Genomic DNA, 17,842 nt, shown 5'->3' with positions numbered 1-17,842 from the left:
GAGAGAGAGAGAGAGAGAGAGAGAGAGAGAGAGAGAGAGAGAGAGCATAGGTGGACGTGAAAGAGAAGTGGATGAACATGGAGCTAGATATTGGTCATGAAATGCTTTCTTTAAAATGTAAAATAACGAGCAAGTTATAGAATATTCTATGGAGAATGTACGTGTGCGTTTTCCAAGGTCAGAGAGAGCAGTAGGACGCTTCCACTTCCAAATGTTAATCATCTCAATGAAGCGTTTCCACCCACCTGTCAATCAAAGTAACTCTGTTACTCTGTTTGGAGGAGACTGAAAAATATGCTCTAATGAGGTGTGTGTGTGTGTGTGTGTGTGTGTGTGCGTGCGTGCGTGCGTGCGTGCGTGCGTGCGTGCGTGCGTGCGTGCGTGCGTGCAATAGGGTGTACCTCCCATCCCATCTTCATTAAAGTGTGTCAACAGAAGCAGTAGATGCTGCCTGGTTCAATGAAAGTCAAAATAATGTTGTCGTTCTTTCACTTCTTCCGCCGTAGCAGCTGGACAACAACAACACAGTGTTACTACTACTACACCTGTCAACCGTGTCGCTGCGGTACTCGATACTGCACCTACACCTAGCACCACTGAGCTAGCGTTGTAGCGCACCCGAGGAGGAGGCCGTTAACGTTTTACATCTCACGCTGTCACGAGCCTCGCAACCATGCACGCTTCCGTCTGTGTGGTGACACGGTTGGCAGGTGTAGTTCGGTTTAAAAAGAAAATAGTTCCTTCATTAAACATACAGGCTAGTGGAAGCAATCCCCTAGAAAGTGGCCATTAAAAGACCGACCGAGCAAGCTGAGCAGGAGCCAAACAAACAAAAAGAAAATCAACCAAATCATGGTTCAGAAGGACCAATACTATAAAAATCAAAACCAACATGTGCTGCTATTACTGACCTCGTCAAGTAGATAGACCTTGAGTAGTTACACAATGATGACCCAACCACCATACACGTTTGTGTTTGCCCTTCTGGAAAGGCTGGAAAAACAACCTTATCTGCATTATTGTGACCAACTGTAAACTTCCAGGGACCCATCCTCAGCTCTCTCGACTCCAAAGACTCCCCCCAAAGAAAGTTCAATGAACCTTAAAGGTCCCCCAAGCCAACTGCCCTTTCCCTTCATCTGCTTAAGTCTACCAAAGTGAAATAACAAATCAGACCTGTCACTCAGGGCTTGAAAGCAGTCATATAATCCCAGAGCCCCCCCCCCCCCGCAAATAAAAAGATCACCCTATACTCTTGCAAACTGCAGGGCCATCAAAGTCCTTAAAGAATCCTGCCAGATGCTGTTAAAAGCTGCAGATACTACAGGAGCTGGGGGGGGTTAACTACGCCAGGTTTAGAGAGAATGAAAGGAAACTGACAGCAAGAATTGAGAAAAAACACTTCGTCACTTCACCAGAACCAACGTCCGGGGCTGAGGTTGTCCCGCGGATATGGCTCCTGTGATGTCTCATTACCGTGACTCATTGGATCTCCAGTCTACCTTTTCACTTCCTATGCCTCCGCGCCTGCCACAACCGTGACCAGAGAAGTATTAAGTGTTCAGTTTGCCCTTGTGTCTAAAAATGTCTGTAGCATTCTTGCGAACGCAGTATCTCAGGAACGCCTGGAGGGAATTTCTTTGGCACAAACGTCGACTTTGACTCGGGATGAACTGATTAGAGTTAGTTACATTTTGTCACAGTTTGGCGCACGACACATCGTATCTGATTGCCTTGACAAATATTTTTTTTTAACCTACACATTTGCACTCCCACACACACACCAGCATTGTTGGGCTATTCAAATAACTGCTCATTTCTGCTCACACACCTTCTGTTTCTCTTAGCCTGTATCCCTCATTTTTTATACATATACGTATATATATATATATATACATATACATATATATACCAAAAGTAAAACATTGACTTTACGCTTGTTACCTACCATTACATGAGAAACGTATTTGTTGACGGTAGTTACTTTGTTCATTTGCGTTATTTTAACACAAACCAGTGTTTTTTCCACCCTTAACCAAGTAGCTTTTGTTGCCTGAACCCAACCAATCATTTCACAACGCATTGTGCGTTTCTGCAAGTGTGACACGAGGCTGGTGTGAAACGTGTTTTGGGTGCACAAACTTCGATATTCAACGTATTCCGTCGTTTGCAGAAAACAACATGCAAGATACATAAAAAGGCACTTTGTGCATATGCAGTTTTTGGTGTCATCAGTCTGATATCGAAACATTTTCAGACCTGACTTATCAGCAATTATGTCATTATTAACCGACTATGCAGGTCTAGAAAAATACATTTTAATATTATTGAGTAATGTCAAGTATGCCACTGATATTTATTAATACATGTGACCTTATTCTTTACTATGAAGTTTGATTTTTAAGAATTTAAAATGACAATGTTGATGCAGCAGATTTTCCAACCACGCTAATTGCCACCCCTGATTTTTAAATAATACAGACGGTGGAAGGTCTAAATCCGTCCACTACAGCCGCCCCGTAGTAATGAGTACCTGTGAGAGACGAACGGTACTGTAATACTCTTTGATGAGACTGTGTCAGAGAGGTGACGTTTGGATAAAAGCGTCTGCTAAATGACTGTATGTAATGTAAATGTAATGTAATGTAAGTCTATATTCATTTCCTCGACTTTCTTTTACATAAATCAGCATTACTGGTCCTGGTGGACTCTGGGAATAGTACGGCATTATTGGATTTAATGTAATCTTTTGGCCTTTGAAAACGTGCAACGACTGAGGAAGCACCGCGAGCAATAGTCCAGATCATTTGACCTTTGCACGCCAGATAATTCCAATTTACAGCCGCCTACATGGCAAAACAAGACACTTGGAATGCATTAGTACAGGCCAATTGCTTGTGTCTGAGCCTGCATGTGAGAGAGATAGAAGAAGAAGGAAGGATTGTGAAGGAGGAGAGAAAGAGATGGAGGCAGATGGTGATCGGAATGGATTCAGGGAGAAGAGGTGAAGACTTTGGAGTCTGCAGTGGTACCCCCGAGATGTTTAATTGCAGTCAATTAAGAAATGGGTACCTTTAAAAAGCAATTATAACTTTAATTAAATTTTAAGCATAAAAATGAATAAAATACTTAAACGGTCATACAATATGCCAACGAATATGATTTTTGTGGGGTTTATTACCCAGCTGTAGTCTGTTGAACACAGCTGCAGTGAGGAGTGCACAGGAATGGGAGCTGCTGGCCAATCAGAGATGGTGTTGGGCTGTGGGTAGACTTCATAATGTTTTTAGAACGCTCACTGCCTACATTAAAGCACAACAAAATAATATTCTAGGCACACATTTGCAAATTAAATGATAGGAAGGGAGAGTAATACATTTGGCAATTAACAATTCCCAAATTTCATTTTTTATATATTTTTTTGCATTGTTTAAAGTGACTAAAATCAATGTTTTTATCAACATTACTACTCGTGCGTGAAAAGTGTTGCTCGTAGTGACAAACACCACAGGATTATCGCCCAACTCTGTAGTCTTTGGTGTGATGAAGTTGAGCGCAGTATAAATAAATATGTTTAATAGTTTGAACACGATGAACAAATCATTTTGATGGGGAGGAGTGGTGGTGATGCTCCCATTAACGTGATGGGTATTGAATCCGAATAGAGCAGAATTGGTGTTGGTATCACTTTAGGGTACTTGGTACATTTTTTTAAGAGATACTCAGTCCTAAAAAAGACTGATTCATATGAGTTTCGCTAACCTTATATATTGAAACATAAAATTGTCAAATCAATTATAAATGTTTGGCATTTGGTGCAATTGCTTTTTTATTCCCTTCCTCCTAAATAGCAAATTATGCTTGAAAGCGGTCATGCTTTCTGGGGTATTTGGTTTGCCTGTATGAGAAGCGGATACAAGATCACTGGGTCATCTAAAGCTTCCCTTTATCCATTCATTTAACGATCACTTTTTTATGTCAAGTAAATGTAATATTGCTTGTGCAACCCCCAGTGGGTTAGTGTGCTAATTAGATTATCGTGGTCCATCAACTTTGTTTTCATGACGTTAGCAGAGATTACAATGCTGATAATCGGATTAGTATAGAAACAAACCGTGGGACCTTTTTCCCATTAATTTCAGATGAGAATTGTAGCTGTTTTCCCTCAGGCTGCAATTATAGACTTGATGACAGACATCCTAATCAGACTTGAGGCAGCCTACAGAGGCATCTGATTTTATCTTTGTCTTATGAGTTCCTCTTTGATTCAAATGTCTTGCGGGCAGCTGTTTGCCGAGTGCAAAGCTTCACAGGAAGTTGTCATTGTGTTCCAGAAAGTCAGATGGTTGGAAGGCGAGTGCCGCTCGACCGACAAATTTGAGGGTTTTGTTTGTGATGACTCGGGATGTTCAGACAAACATAATTAGCGTTTCAAAGAACCGCCCTGATTAGCCCCATCGTTGTAGTTGTGAGTGTCTTCGTTAGGCTTCACTGGATGCACCTCTTGACACACGTCTTTCTCATGTGATCTCTCATCCACTTTAAAGCACCTGTTTTTTTTGTCGATGCATCCGACCGGTGAAGTATTCTCACTCAATGCTAACGAGATGTTATGCAAAGTGTTCAGTGCAATCAAGCTCTGTGTGACAGCTGTTAATCTTCCCCTTGAGCTACAGTGGTCTACCAAATGGCTTCACTCAAAGGCAGAGCCAAAAACCTGCTGCCCCTCTCTGCTTGAACATGTTCATGGTGTTGCAAACAGTTGTGCACAGATAAAAAAAAACAAAAGGAGAATCTGAAGCCTGGGCTGTATTTCCTAGCCGTGATTGGTGCGTTGTTGGAAACGTTACAGTGAATTGTTGGGAGTTTAATTGCGTGTCAAAATGACATTGGATACAAACAATGTTTGCTTGATTTTCTTTTCAACATCACTCTCCTCTGTCGTGCAGATAAAATGGATAATGGAGAGGTGTACCAGCGGAGGAGAGGTACAGCTCATTCGGCCAGCTCAGATGGACAGGAAACGGGAAGTAAACAACACGAAGGGGTTGGGCAGACGGCAGGCAGCTGGCGACGAATCGTTCTCCTCATCCTCGCCATCACCATCCACAACATCCCAGGTGAGAGCGAGCCACAGGGCTGTCTAAAGTAGCTGCTAAGGGAAGTTGTCAATCTCACCGATTAAGTTGTTCGCGAGCGCAGTTGAAGGGAATTCATCCAGTGGTGAGGTAGCAGATTACATATTGTAACCAACTGAAACCCGTGTGCCAAGCGTGTAGGAGAAGTACGGTGGCCGACGCACAACATGTGAAAGGCCATATTTAGAGCCAGTGTGTGGTTTGTCCGTTTTGGGCTACTGTAGAAAAGTGGCGGTGCAACATCGCTATGTAGATATAAACCGCTCATTGTAAGGTAAGAAAAACACAACTATTCTTATTTTCAGGGGATTATACACTAAAGAAAACATAGTTATCAATATTGTATTCTATTTCTCCCACTAGATCCCCCTAAATGGCACACACTGGCCCTTTAACTTGCATTTTTAACCAAGCCAGCAGGATGGCTCTCAGGATGGTAATGTCATCTGACGATTGGTCTGTCAGTCAGTCACTGAAATATTTCTACATGGACTGTGGTGATGCGTTCGTATACAGTAAATCAATTCAAACAACAACTCAATAAAGGCCAAGCAATTTCCAATTTCTATAGAAAGACTCGGCCGGCGCTGGGCTCCGCAGAGGGCCGGCCGAATCCTGCACCACATCTTGTTTGTTTCTTTCTCCGAGTCCAAGGCTGAAAACGCTCACTAAATGTCAATTCTCCTTTTTCTCCCTCGCTCGGAATAAGTTGTTTGAATAACTTCCCCGGGCGAGTGGGCAGGTTTCCCTTAGAATACACGTTGCATTATTGAATGCCGCACAGGCGTTCTGTCCGGCCTAATGAGCCGGTTGGACTAATGATGCGTCAATCAGACGTCAAAGGCCACGCCCAGCGAAGAGCGCTGTTCAATATTTAGAGTCAGTGATGAAACAACAGCTCCGACATTTGAGTCTGGTTGTAAAGATGATTCATGTAAAAAAGAAAGAAAAAAACAACAACAACGGGGAGGCAATTAACAGTTTCAACATTTCTAGGAGCTGACAACCAACGCAACACCTACTTCACACAGTCGTCGGATCTCTGCACCACTGGCACTGAACAACTTGCTGCCTTGTAATTGGGAGTTTTGAAGTCGTAGCGGTTTTCATACTTACATGACTGACCGGTGTTGGGGAAATGGGGGTGGGGGGGGGTCACACACAAGAACTTTAACCAGGAGGAAACCGTTTTGTCACGAAAACAAACAAAAGAAGTGAAGACAGGCGTTAGTGCAGTCGTCCTTGTTGTTCACATAATAGCCTGTTTCCACACGGCTTCACTTTTTTCAAAAGACAGTTCCAAAATACATCATCTTACCTTTGTTGTTTCATCTCTGTCGAAAATTGTTTCACTGGAACCGGCGTTATGTCTTATTTTACACTGTGTTACTGTTGCTTTGGCTCAGTTTTCACAAATTTCAGTGTGAAAAAACTTTTATTCCAAAAGGTCAAACTAACTTTCTGCATTCTTACTTTAAAATGTAAAATACTGTGATTACATACAGAGGGCAAACCACTGAATCACCATCCTCAAGAGACAGATGTGTCTTTTAGTGCTTATTATGCCGACCACTGAATAAATGCATCGTGTGTTTGCAGCCAACATAAAGTATGGATCTCGATTAAGTTCTAAGTTTTCATTATTTTCAACTTTTCTTACAAATGTTGAAAGCTGATGACAGATGGATTGAATAAGGGATTTATAAGATTCAGGTTTTACGAAACGCCATCAAATCCCAAAAGTACAACATACCAAGACACACATGATGCCTTTAAATAAGTTAAACATTTTAAAATAAATGCATGTTTTAAAAGGTAGGTATTTCTTACTCTAAATGCTGACCTTTGCACATTTTTTTCCAACTTCCTATTTGTATGATCTTATCAGTTACTCTTTGGCAGCATCACTTTATGATGACAATTTTACTCTGAACTGCAACAATGATTAAAAGTCAGTGATAAATATATACATGTGCATTTTTTGGTTGATTGCATTGCATGTTACATTTAGTACAGTGCTGTAGATATGCAACAGATGCCAGTCTCTGTTGTTACCGCTGCAGTCTTTGAGGACATGACTGATGGTGACATCAAAGTGTAGCCCCTCATGATTAAAGACCAAATGCAGTTCACTAGTTTGAATGATTTGTATGTATGATGTACACTAGACTGGTTTTTCATTTGTTCTGTCAGTGACAGCAACATCATGCTCATAGTGCGGGCTGATCATTTGCGACAGGAAGTGTGGGTAGAAAAGCAAATTCTGGACACATGTTGGGTGTCGGAGGAGATTAAATGGTGGCACTATATATAGTTTAATATGATATTGAAAGCGAAAGGCCAATTCATTACTGAGTAGAACTGTTTACTGGTCACTGCGTACACTTAGGTTCTCATAAATGTAACATATGCATGCAAAATATGCTCCTATACAAACACACTCCCATTCTTATGATCACGTGCATGCATATGCACAGATGCACTTTGAGCACATACAGTGACACGTTAAGTTGCGATTGACCCAAGTGTTGTGGGTACGAAAAGGTCTGACAAGTCTAAAAACTCAGCTGGCGGTTTGATTTAAAGGGCCGGTGTGGCGGCCTCTAGCGTCGAGGCTGCAGAATGCAACCAACTGAAACTGTTGGCGGCTCCGCGAAGAGGGCCCGCTTCCGCAGATGTGAATAAACGGCTCTGCTTAAGGTAACGAAAACACAACAGTTCTTATTTTCAGGTGATTATACATTCAAAAAACATACTTATTCATTATTATATTCCATTTCTGCCGATGGATCCTCCTAAATGCTTCACACTGCGCCTTTAAGGGAATGTGCTTTTCATGCTCATTTCTAAATTTGTATCATTCATAATAAAATATTATTTACATTACATATTATATGATATTTACCATACTTTGACATTTAGTGGGATCTGTCCTGTTGTATTCCTAATTTCCTGTGGCCTTTCACAAACTCCAGTGAGAGGGATGTGTTTGGCTCCCTGAAGTGCTTCCTCACCCAGTAATCATTTCATTTAACACCGGCTAGAAGCACCGAGGACCTCGCGTCCTTCCTCTTAGTGGCTCCACTCTGTAATGAGCCCATTGTGTGATTCAGGCTGATGAAAGAGGTCTATTTTACATGAAAATCCTCGTGCGGCTTTAATACTGATTGGAAAGTAGTTTGTTGTCGGTGCTGAAAAAAACACATCAGCCATTAAGTGAGTGCTTTTTCCCCCGGGGCGTGTTTTTTTTTTTTGACACCTCGCTGTCCCAGCCTGGCAGTGTTAACGCATTGTTCTCTTCCTGCGGAGACGTAGACGCAAGTTTGGTGGCGGTCCATCAGACTGAGCAGGAGATTGATGGCGGTCCTCTCTCCCCACCATTACGGTTGATCACTGTTAGTGTGATGGATGGAGCGAGGTCGCTGACAGCTACTGACAGAAGTTGCTCTGAGCAGAATCAGAGAGGAACGTTAGTCTCATCATATTGCTGGAAATAGAGTTGGAGATTATTCAGAGACGCGAGAAGCCAAGCGTGTTGAAGGGAGACTGTAATATGCCTTCTTTTCTATTCTTGTTTTTCAGCAAGGTTATTTTCATGGACCTAAGGCTGTTCATAAAGGTGATAAAAAGCCACTCGCATCATTTCATTAAATTAAACTTGTTGTAAATAATGCTCATCACGGTTTTGAAGTTCAAAGTATCAAATATACCAAAACATAAATATAAGTTATGGAGTTGTAATTTATAAATGTATCAATCGTTTCACATCAAATGTATCACGTTTTAGTTTTCTTCATAATTTAGGACGGACTAGAGCTAAAATGATTTGTCGATTAATGGATCGGTCAACAGAAAAATGATATTAATCAGCCAGTTATGAAGCACAAATGTACATTCTCTGTTCCCAGCTTCTCTCCTGTGAGGATTAGCTGCTTCTCTCTGTCATATATATAAAAGTATTTTTTGGATTTTGAACTGTTGGTCGAATAAAACTAGCAATTTCAAGACATCCCATTGGGCAGTTGACAGTCTTATCGGCTTTGTTATTTTCTATTTATAAAAAACAAGATTAATTGAGGAATCAATCAGCATATGAATTGATACTTTGAAGAATGGACCTGTTAGCTGCAGCTGTAAGCCATTACTAACTACTTCCACCAACACACCTGGAAGAAATCACATTTGTAGGTCCCGAGCCAACACGTCGGGTTTGTAGACATTTTTGATTAAAAGCCTTTCAGGAAACGATGCCTTTTCTCAACGACTTGTGCACCAAGTGTTTCAGTGATGGTGTCTTGACACTTAAAAGAACGGAAAAGTAGAAGCTAATGGGAATCATGAGTAAGAGCAGAGTCTCTGTTACAAAGAGGCACTCAGAGCAGCAGAGTGGTGAGTATAACATGACTTTGACATGTGATTTATCAGGAACTAGACGGGAGACTAGGAGAGCGCACACCTCAGCCAGGGCCGTGTGCTCTGTCTCGCTATGTTAACGAAAATATATAATTAGCGTGTCTAACCCCCGTCATACAGATCAGCAGCGAATTTAAACAGGGAGGCTTCCCCTAAAATAAAGCGGGAAATATGGAATAAAGTCTCTAATACAAGCCTGTTATAGGTGCAACGCATTCCCACGCCTCAAACTATGTAGGTGCACCTCGAGTGTGAACGCGTCAATATATGCTCGTTACATTGCAGAGTGTCTTTTAAAAACAATACGAATACAAAACGTGAGAGTTGAAGCAGAAGTGTAGGATATTTTGGGTCGTTTAAATATCTTATGACTAAGTGAGGAGTTACCACCAATTGGATTTCATTTAGATTTTTGATGTATTTTTAGAATCCATGTTATTGTGCATTTGGAAAAGGACACGTTGCTACCCCTAACGGCGGGAGTCTGAAGATGCGACGGCTCAGAGAGCGATGAAAGGATACTTTGATGTGCTTGAAAGAAACATCTCGCCACAAAACTGAGTAAAATTAACTCAACCTTGCAGTTCTTCGGGAGAAGAAGAAAAAAGGAGTAGGAGCTGAGAGAGAGGAGGCGCAGTAATGGCAGGCTCCGTGGAAAAAAGTGAGTGGAGACGAGTGAGGAGACGAGATTAAATGAAAGCGCGATGGAAGAGAGTGGCTGCGGTGACAAAGGGCTGTCAGTTGCAGTATCGTCAGACTTGCTTAAAAGAGCATACAACATTAAGCAGGAATTTGATAGCATCAGCCGCCCCGCAGGCACACACACACACACATACACACACACACACACACACACAAACACCCTGAGTTTCCTCTATCAAGTGTAAAAAAAAGACGTTCAGGTGATCATATCAACAAATCTCTCATTTCTGCTGACAGAACTGGTGACTTACATTTTCAGGAATCATCTCAACCCAGACTGCTCGCCACTTTATTTAGACTTTTAATGCATGCGCTCTTTACAAAACCCTCCGACACATTTCACGACTCAATGGTGATCGTTTGGAATAGCCCCAATACAGACCGACCGTAATACAGTTTAGAATGAGAAATGAGTGGAAGAACCGACATAAAGTGTCTCAGGAAGGTGGCGGCATAAATTCTCCAAATCTGTGGAACTCTACTGGAGGGGTGAACACCATCCTTCTGAAAGATATTCCCTCATTGACTGTTGATGGGGGTTGAGAGCGCTGCCGAACACGATCTGTTGACTGTGAAGGTCATAGCATGTGATCCACATCATTTTTCATGCTCATCAAACCATTCAGGGACACATTGTCCTCAGTGTACAGGGAAGGGCTTCATCAAAGAATAAAGGAGGTCACTCAGTATTTATATTTGATTTGCAGTGGCCCTTTCTCCCTAATCGTTACCACCATGCTAGCAGCTCTCTGAATGACTCTCTAACATGCTCACAGTGGCAAAGCTAACGCGTTGATGTTCAGCAGGTAACGTGTAGCATGTTAGAGGACAAGTCATGGGATCACCAAAGTAATTTGGATTCACCCTCTGGGGACCACGAATGTACAGAAGCTAATGACAATCCATTCAATAGATTTCCCTCCAGAGTGGTGGACCGTCAGACGAACCAGTGTTGGTGCATTCGTGTGCCAAAGGAGGTCAGGAGTCAGGAGTGATGCGGCCGAATCCTTGAAAAAGCAGGTTTAGTTTAGTTCAATAGTTCGAGATATTCCTTTCATGAGATGCCTTCAAAACACGGGTCTCATGAGTAAAAGTTGACAGCTGTGTGTGGGGGGGTTGAGTGCTCCTCGACAGCCCTGGACTCTTGTTTTGGAACAAAAACTTCCAGCTCGCAAAACACTCCCAAACCCCTCAGCTCACATTTTCAGCTGTGTAGCAGTACCACAGGTGAGCAGCTGTTGTCGGGGGGGGGGAATCAAATCCTTTATTCTTGATCCAAAAGAGCAGATGACACAACAGTTTTTCATACCGATGCATGACTTCGACGACCTTTTCCACAAGTCTGTTGGACAAAAAAAGACAATTCCTCGTTGTGTTCTTGTGTCTTTTAATCTTTAAGATCTTTTAAAAAACTTCTCGTCCGCCTTGAGGCCTTGTACCAGCTGTGCCAAATGGCAAACACTGACAGTCTCTCAGCTCATGTTTTATTCAAACCCGGTTGAAGGTTTTTTCAGTGCAGATAGAGTTTCTACCGGCCCCGTGGCATTACAGACAGTTCCAGAGGATCGAGATGAATATTGTAACGGGGACACACAGTGTTACTGAAGGGTGTTTTTGCCCAGACTGGCTCTACAGTATGTCAGCCTATAATGGGCCGTTGGAAAGTTGATTGGAACCGATGTGCATTGTTATCAGAGGTAACGACGGCCGTTAGATTATGATGGAGTGGCCCCTGGGCCTCGTGAAGTCTGCAGCTGCGGGGCCATCTGGATAGACTCCTGGCCTTTGTCTCTCGACGCTTTCTTTCATCTGTGTTTTGCTTCTTCTTTAATCCTCTGATTTTCTCTTAACCTTTTTCTTTATCTTTGCCTCTTGTTCTCAGCTTAAGGCAGTCGAGCTTGATGTGGTCTATTAATATTGCAGGAAGGGAGAGAGACAGACGTGATACAGAGGGAGAATACACAGGAAGGTGCTGGAAGAGGCGCTCTTGCATAAAAACAGAACAGATAGCTAATTACTACGATGTAATATAGATACTTTGGAGGCTTAAAAGTTCCACTTTATGTCTGTTGCTCATGAAACTGACTCCCAAAGGAAGAGAGGAATAGTTTAAGCAAAACTAAAAGTGTGCAGTTTCACAAGAAGTTCGGGAGTTGAGTTTTCATTTAAATTAAATCATGAGTGGTGTGGTACATACCAAATGAATCAGAACACACAAAGCCAAATTGCCTCCTAATTTACAATACGGCCTGTTGCTGACAAGCAATGTAGCAATTAAAAAGGCAATTTGTTTTTTTTAATGGAGTCTGGCGCGATTCTCCCACACAAATCAGGAACATCACATCGCTTCAAGGCAAACTTGTGTGTGTGTGTGTGTGTGTAAATTAGTTAGCAAATATGTCAGTAAACATGAATTATGAAGCTTTTGCATGTCTCAAAGACGCGGTTGGTAACAAGTGGCTAAACGAAACTACAAGGTGTCTTAAGGTGCCATGTTCTGATGTTAATTCAAATTAGCATGCCATGTCTGCATGCTCTCAGTGTGGGTCACATGTAATTCCAGAGGCTGGTGATTAAACCACTCAGCTGTCTGCGGGCACGACACCTTCATGCTCGCTCTTGTGTGAGGAAAATTAGCATGTTTTAGCATTTTAATAACCCGCTGTTGCTGTCAATGGCACGGCCGGACTCGGCTGCTTGTCAGAACGTGTGGTAGACGTCTCTAAGCGTTTTTTTTTTTGGTGTGAAATGCAAAATAGCCCGCAGATCTGGTGGCATGTGCGCACACACACACACACACACACACACACACACTTCTCAAACACAAATTCACACTCATAGATACATCACACACTGTGCCCTTTTCACTTTCCATTTGAACAGTGTGTACTTTAAGTATCCATGACAGGCAAGTGGGACATGAGGCGAGACGGGATGCTGGTCACGATGTACAGAGGGCACAGAGACGGGCTGTATACTGTACAAAGCCCCTCTTACTGCAGCTCTTCTGTACTCTATGTGGTGGAACCTCAAAGTAAAACGCCTCGTGTTCATCCTCCGTTATGGACCAGTACTTCAGCACATATGTTTCGCTCTACAGTCCACAAGGGCGGCCTCAGGCTTCTGCTGATGAAACCTCAGTAGCAGGTTTCATCAGTAGGAACCCGGCTATAGAATAAAAGACTACAGTGCATTGCCCGGAGAGATCCACACAGACTGTTGCTGGAAGAAGCTCACACTGATATCTGTCTGATAGAACGGACCCAAGCCTTCATCTACTGTGTGAAGTAAATCTTGTGTCATTCCAGGCCCATAGTAGCAGTTGTTTTTATCCTGCAATCTCTCTCAATACCCAGTTTCCACCTGTATCGACTCGGTCACATATTTTCTTATTGTCCACACTTTACCAACATTGTTTCTTCCTCTTTCTTCGTCTTTTTTTTGCTCTGTAACAGAGTGCTTCCAAGAAGTCAAAGGATCAATTGTCCTTGTTTTTTGTGTTTTGTCTGCAGAGGGTTTGGCTGTGGGGGTTGCATTCGGAGCCATTGGAAAGACTTCATCGGCTACTTTTGAAAGCGCCAGGTAAGCTTGGTACCAGGAGAAAGAAGCATGCGTACAGTACACATTTTCACTGTCGAATATGGAGAAACGGAAGACATTCTGTATCGCGTAGCAGCTTGACCCCACCAGGATGATGCGTTTCAGATTAAAAATTGTGTTTTCTGTTGTTGTTTTGTTTTGGGAATACGCCTTGAGATAGTTAAGTGTAGGTATAAAGTGATTGTGGTTGAGATTAGGTAATGCGTTGGTGTGTTTGAGGTTAGGGTAAGAATTTGTTCAGGTTTGACACCTGTACCCATCTCTGTGCTGTTGTTGTGTGCTGCTGACATCTAGTGTCTACTATTGTGGTACTGCAGAAAGCAGTGCACGTGGGATTCTGGTCATTTTAGAACCAGCATCTGATTATGAAGTTCTCTCTATGGACCGATTGGAGAGAATCAAAGTGAACATAGTTATCAAGAGAAACATTGCAAAAAAATATACACTTTACTTCACACTTTATAATACAGCCCATGATTTACAGTGTAGGTAACATTGTATGAAGCAGGTATTAATAAAATACTCACCACTTCCTACTGGTACTTGAATGTAAGTGTACTTTATTGTGCAGCAGGAGTCATAAACCAACATTTTCACCTGATTATGGCGCTGGACCAAACATGAAAGGGTCACGAAAGACATCAGGATTCATCCTCTGGTCACCATGAATGTACCAGAAGTCATGGCCATCCATCCAATAGTTGTCGAGACGTCTCGGCCTGTGAGGTGTTTTTTGCGTACAGTTGAAAATGTTTGGATATAGTTTAGGATAAAAGATGGTTTGGGGTCGCTTTAAAGGTTTTGCCAGCTGGAGAGAATATGGCAGCTGTCTGGTGCTGTGTGCTGCCGCCATCTAGTGGTGACGTGGTGGTACTGACAGAGAGTGGCCGGTGTTTGGCTAGATGTTACCATTTTACCACCAGATTGTCTTTTTTTAAATAACGGCCGATATAAGTTTTCATTGAGAACAATTTTTTAAAACAGACCAGATGATGAATCCTAAGGACTTTGGTGATTCCTTGACTTAATCTAGCGTCACCTGCAGGTCACAGTTTTCTCTTGTCTTGTGACAACATATACAGGATGGATTTGCACAAAACGTTGTACAGACATTCATGGTGCCCTGAGGATGTCTCTTTCTGAATTACCGGAATTTTCCTCTTGCGCCTCCATGAGGTTTGACAGTTTTGTTTTTTTGTGAAATGTCTCAACAATTATTGAACTATTGTTCCTCACATCAGGTCAAAATGTTTTATTTTTTCATAAACATACGAAAGTTTGGCTCGTGACCAAATACCTGCATAACTAATTACGTTGCCATCAGCCTCAGCTGTATGCGTACATGCTTAAACTATGACGGTAATTATGGTAAACATTATAGCCTCTAAACATCAGCATGGCAGCGTTGTCATTGTGAGCGTGTTAAGATGCTGACACAGCTCAAAGCATGGCTGAGCTTAGCCTCTCAGAGCTGCTAGCATCAAGATCCTTAGCTTTTGTCCTTCCCTTCATCAGGTGAGATGTGTTTCTCGTGGTGTCTGGCTTCAGTGACAGTATGTATTTATTTTTACCGTAGAGTTTCATAAATATGCAGAAGCTAACTGAACTCAAACATCTGAATGCCTGGTAGACGTCCAGAGTAACATGTCAGGCAAAGTAATCAGGTGCTAAGTAATGAAGCTATATCACTAAATCAAGGAGCCCACGAGGTAGGTTGATGGTATTTGGTCTTTTTTTTTTTTTTTTTTGTTCCCTCAGAAATCTGGCCATCGGTATTGGCATCCAGAATTTCCCAGAAGGCCTGGCAGTGAGCCTGCCGCTCCGGGGTTCAGGGATGTCAACATGGAGAGCCTTCTGGTGAGAAGATGTGTGTCTGTGAATGTACAAGAATGAAACAACTCAAAGGCAAAGGCTAGAGCTGAGTACAGATGCCATTTGGATATAGCAACCCGGCTGCTCTTGTTCTCCATCAGGTACGGCCAGCTGAGTGGCATGGTGGAGCCCATTGCCGGGTTGCTCGGCGCCGTCGCTGTCGTCTTGGCAGAACCTCTCTTGCCGTACGCGTTGGCGTTTGCTGCTGGGGCGATGGTCTACGTAGTGGTCGATGACATCATACCTGAGGCTCAGCTCAGGTGAGGCGGGGAAAAGTAGATTGATGACAGTTCTCAGCACAGCCGGATTAAAGAGTGAATCGCATATAGAGACTCTTTCAGCATCGGTCTCAAACTAATCTCCCATTTTTTTGGTGTCACCAGTGGCAACGGGAAGCTGGCGTCCTGGACCTCCATCCTGGGCTTCGTGGTGATGATGTCACTGGACGTCGGGCTGGGCTGAGCTCACCGTGACAGCAGGAACACTCAATGGCCGCGATGTCGTCGCTGTGCTGCTGACATCACTCTTTTAAAAAGGGGACCAAATGAAGTGATTTATTCTGAAACACTGTTTATCCGTTTCACTACTTGAAATTCATCAGCGATGACAGAAACACCGAGCTATTTTGTAAAACAAGTTGTGAGGATGACTGTACTTGAAAAGTTCTCTTTAATGTGTTTGATTTTCATGCAGGAGCTGTCACTTTATCTTTTCTTTTTCCAAATGGCAGACATCTAATTTAGGAATGAATTTATGGCTGTTTAATGATTATTCTCCTGATTGCAGCGCTCGTACATGTTTTGTTGAGAGGATGTGGCTTTTTGAGTTCTTCTTCCCGTCATGAACGTTAAAGGATTATTATTTCTGAGGGTACTTCTTCTGGTTTTTGTATTTCGTCATGATGGCAATACTTGAAGTCTGGTTGGTTTGGTGATTTATGGGACCGTCAATGACTTACCAGATTTTCCTTTATTACTTTTTCCAAATGTTTTTTTTGTGTGTGTGTCTACACAATTTTGAAGTTTACAGTTTTTGATTACAGTAATTTGTTGACTTGTTCATCCATCATAATTCACATACTCATTACAAACTGAAGCGATACGGTCTCCATTTCGACCAAATGCAGTGCCTTCTTCTTCTTCCAATAGTCTACTGCCATCCACAGGCCAGTCTGAAGAGCCACATGTTGTGGTCCGTGTCTAATTATTGCAATGCTGAAGTTAACGCTGAATAACATGTGAAGTATCTACATAATTAAACAACCAAGTGATTCTCAGGGTTCTCCAGCGTGTGGTATTCAGAGCGGAATCATTTTGATCTTTTTAACCGTCGTCTCTGATTGATGCATGCTCTAGGCCAGTAATTATTAAACTTCTAAGGGAACGGTTTATATTATAGTCTACACTCACCGGCCACTTTATTAGGCACACCTGTTCAATTGATTGTTAAAAGAATTGCCAATCACATGGCAGCAACTTAATGCATTTAGGCATCTAGACGTGGTGAAGAGGACTTGCTGAAGTTCAAAGCGAGCATCAGGATGGGGAAGAAAGGGGATTGAAGTGACTTTGAACGTGGCATGGTTGTTGGTACCAGACGGGCTGGTCTGAGTATTTCAAAAACTGCTGATCTACTGGGATTTCCACCCACAACCATCTCTAGGGATTACAGAGAATGGTCCGAAGAAGTGAGCGGCAGAAAATGCCTTGTTGATGTCAGAGGTCAGAGGAGAATGGGCAGAGTGGTTGGAGATGATAGAAAGGCAACAGTAACTCAAATAACCACTCGTTACAACCAAGGTATGCAGAATGCCATCTCTGAACGCACAACACGTGGAACCTTGAAGCAGACGGGCTACAGCAGCAGAAGACCACACCGGGTGCTACTCCTGTCAGCTAACAGCAGGAAACTGAGGCTACAATTCGCACAGGCTCACCAACATGTGACAATAGAAGATTGGAAAAACGTTGCCTGGTTTGACGAGTCTGGATTTCAGCTGACACATTCAGATGTTAGCGTCAGAATTTGGCATAAACAACATGAAAGCATGGATCCATCCTGCCTGTATCAACGGTTCAGACTTGTGGTGGTGTAATGGTGTGGGGGATATTTTCTTG

General features: G+C 42.6%; 1 protein-coding gene across 3 annotated transcripts in view; it reads left to right on the top strand.

Annotated features, from left to right (window-relative positions):
* Positions 1 to 17,140, top strand: part of slc39a11 (solute carrier family 39, member 11) — a 110,137-nt gene extending 92,997 nt beyond the window's left edge. For all 3 annotated transcript variants that reach the window (XM_031842180.1, XM_031842164.1, XM_031842172.1), the window contains exons 6-10: positions 4,950 to 5,120; positions 13,766 to 13,835; positions 15,612 to 15,710; positions 15,827 to 15,985; positions 16,109 to 17,140. In XM_031842180.1, coding sequence (XP_031698040.1) covers positions 4,950 to 5,120; positions 13,766 to 13,835; positions 15,612 to 15,710; positions 15,827 to 15,985; positions 16,109 to 16,187 — 578 coding nt within the window. In that variant the 3' untranslated portion in view covers positions 16,188 to 17,140. The remainder of the gene's footprint in view (positions 1 to 4,949; positions 5,121 to 13,765; positions 13,836 to 15,611; positions 15,711 to 15,826; positions 15,986 to 16,108) is intronic.
* Positions 17,141 to 17,842: the final 702 nt, after the last annotated feature.

Source organism: Anarrhichthys ocellatus, unplaced genomic scaffold, assembly GCF_004355925.1.
Source record: "Anarrhichthys ocellatus isolate YVR2014 unplaced genomic scaffold, GSC_Weel_1.0 scaffold4, whole genome shotgun sequence".
NCBI classification, from domain to species: domain Eukaryota; kingdom Metazoa; phylum Chordata; class Actinopteri; order Perciformes; family Anarhichadidae; genus Anarrhichthys; species Anarrhichthys ocellatus.
Note: the sequence above shows the minus strand (reverse complement) of the source record. Positions and strands in the feature narration are given on the sequence as shown.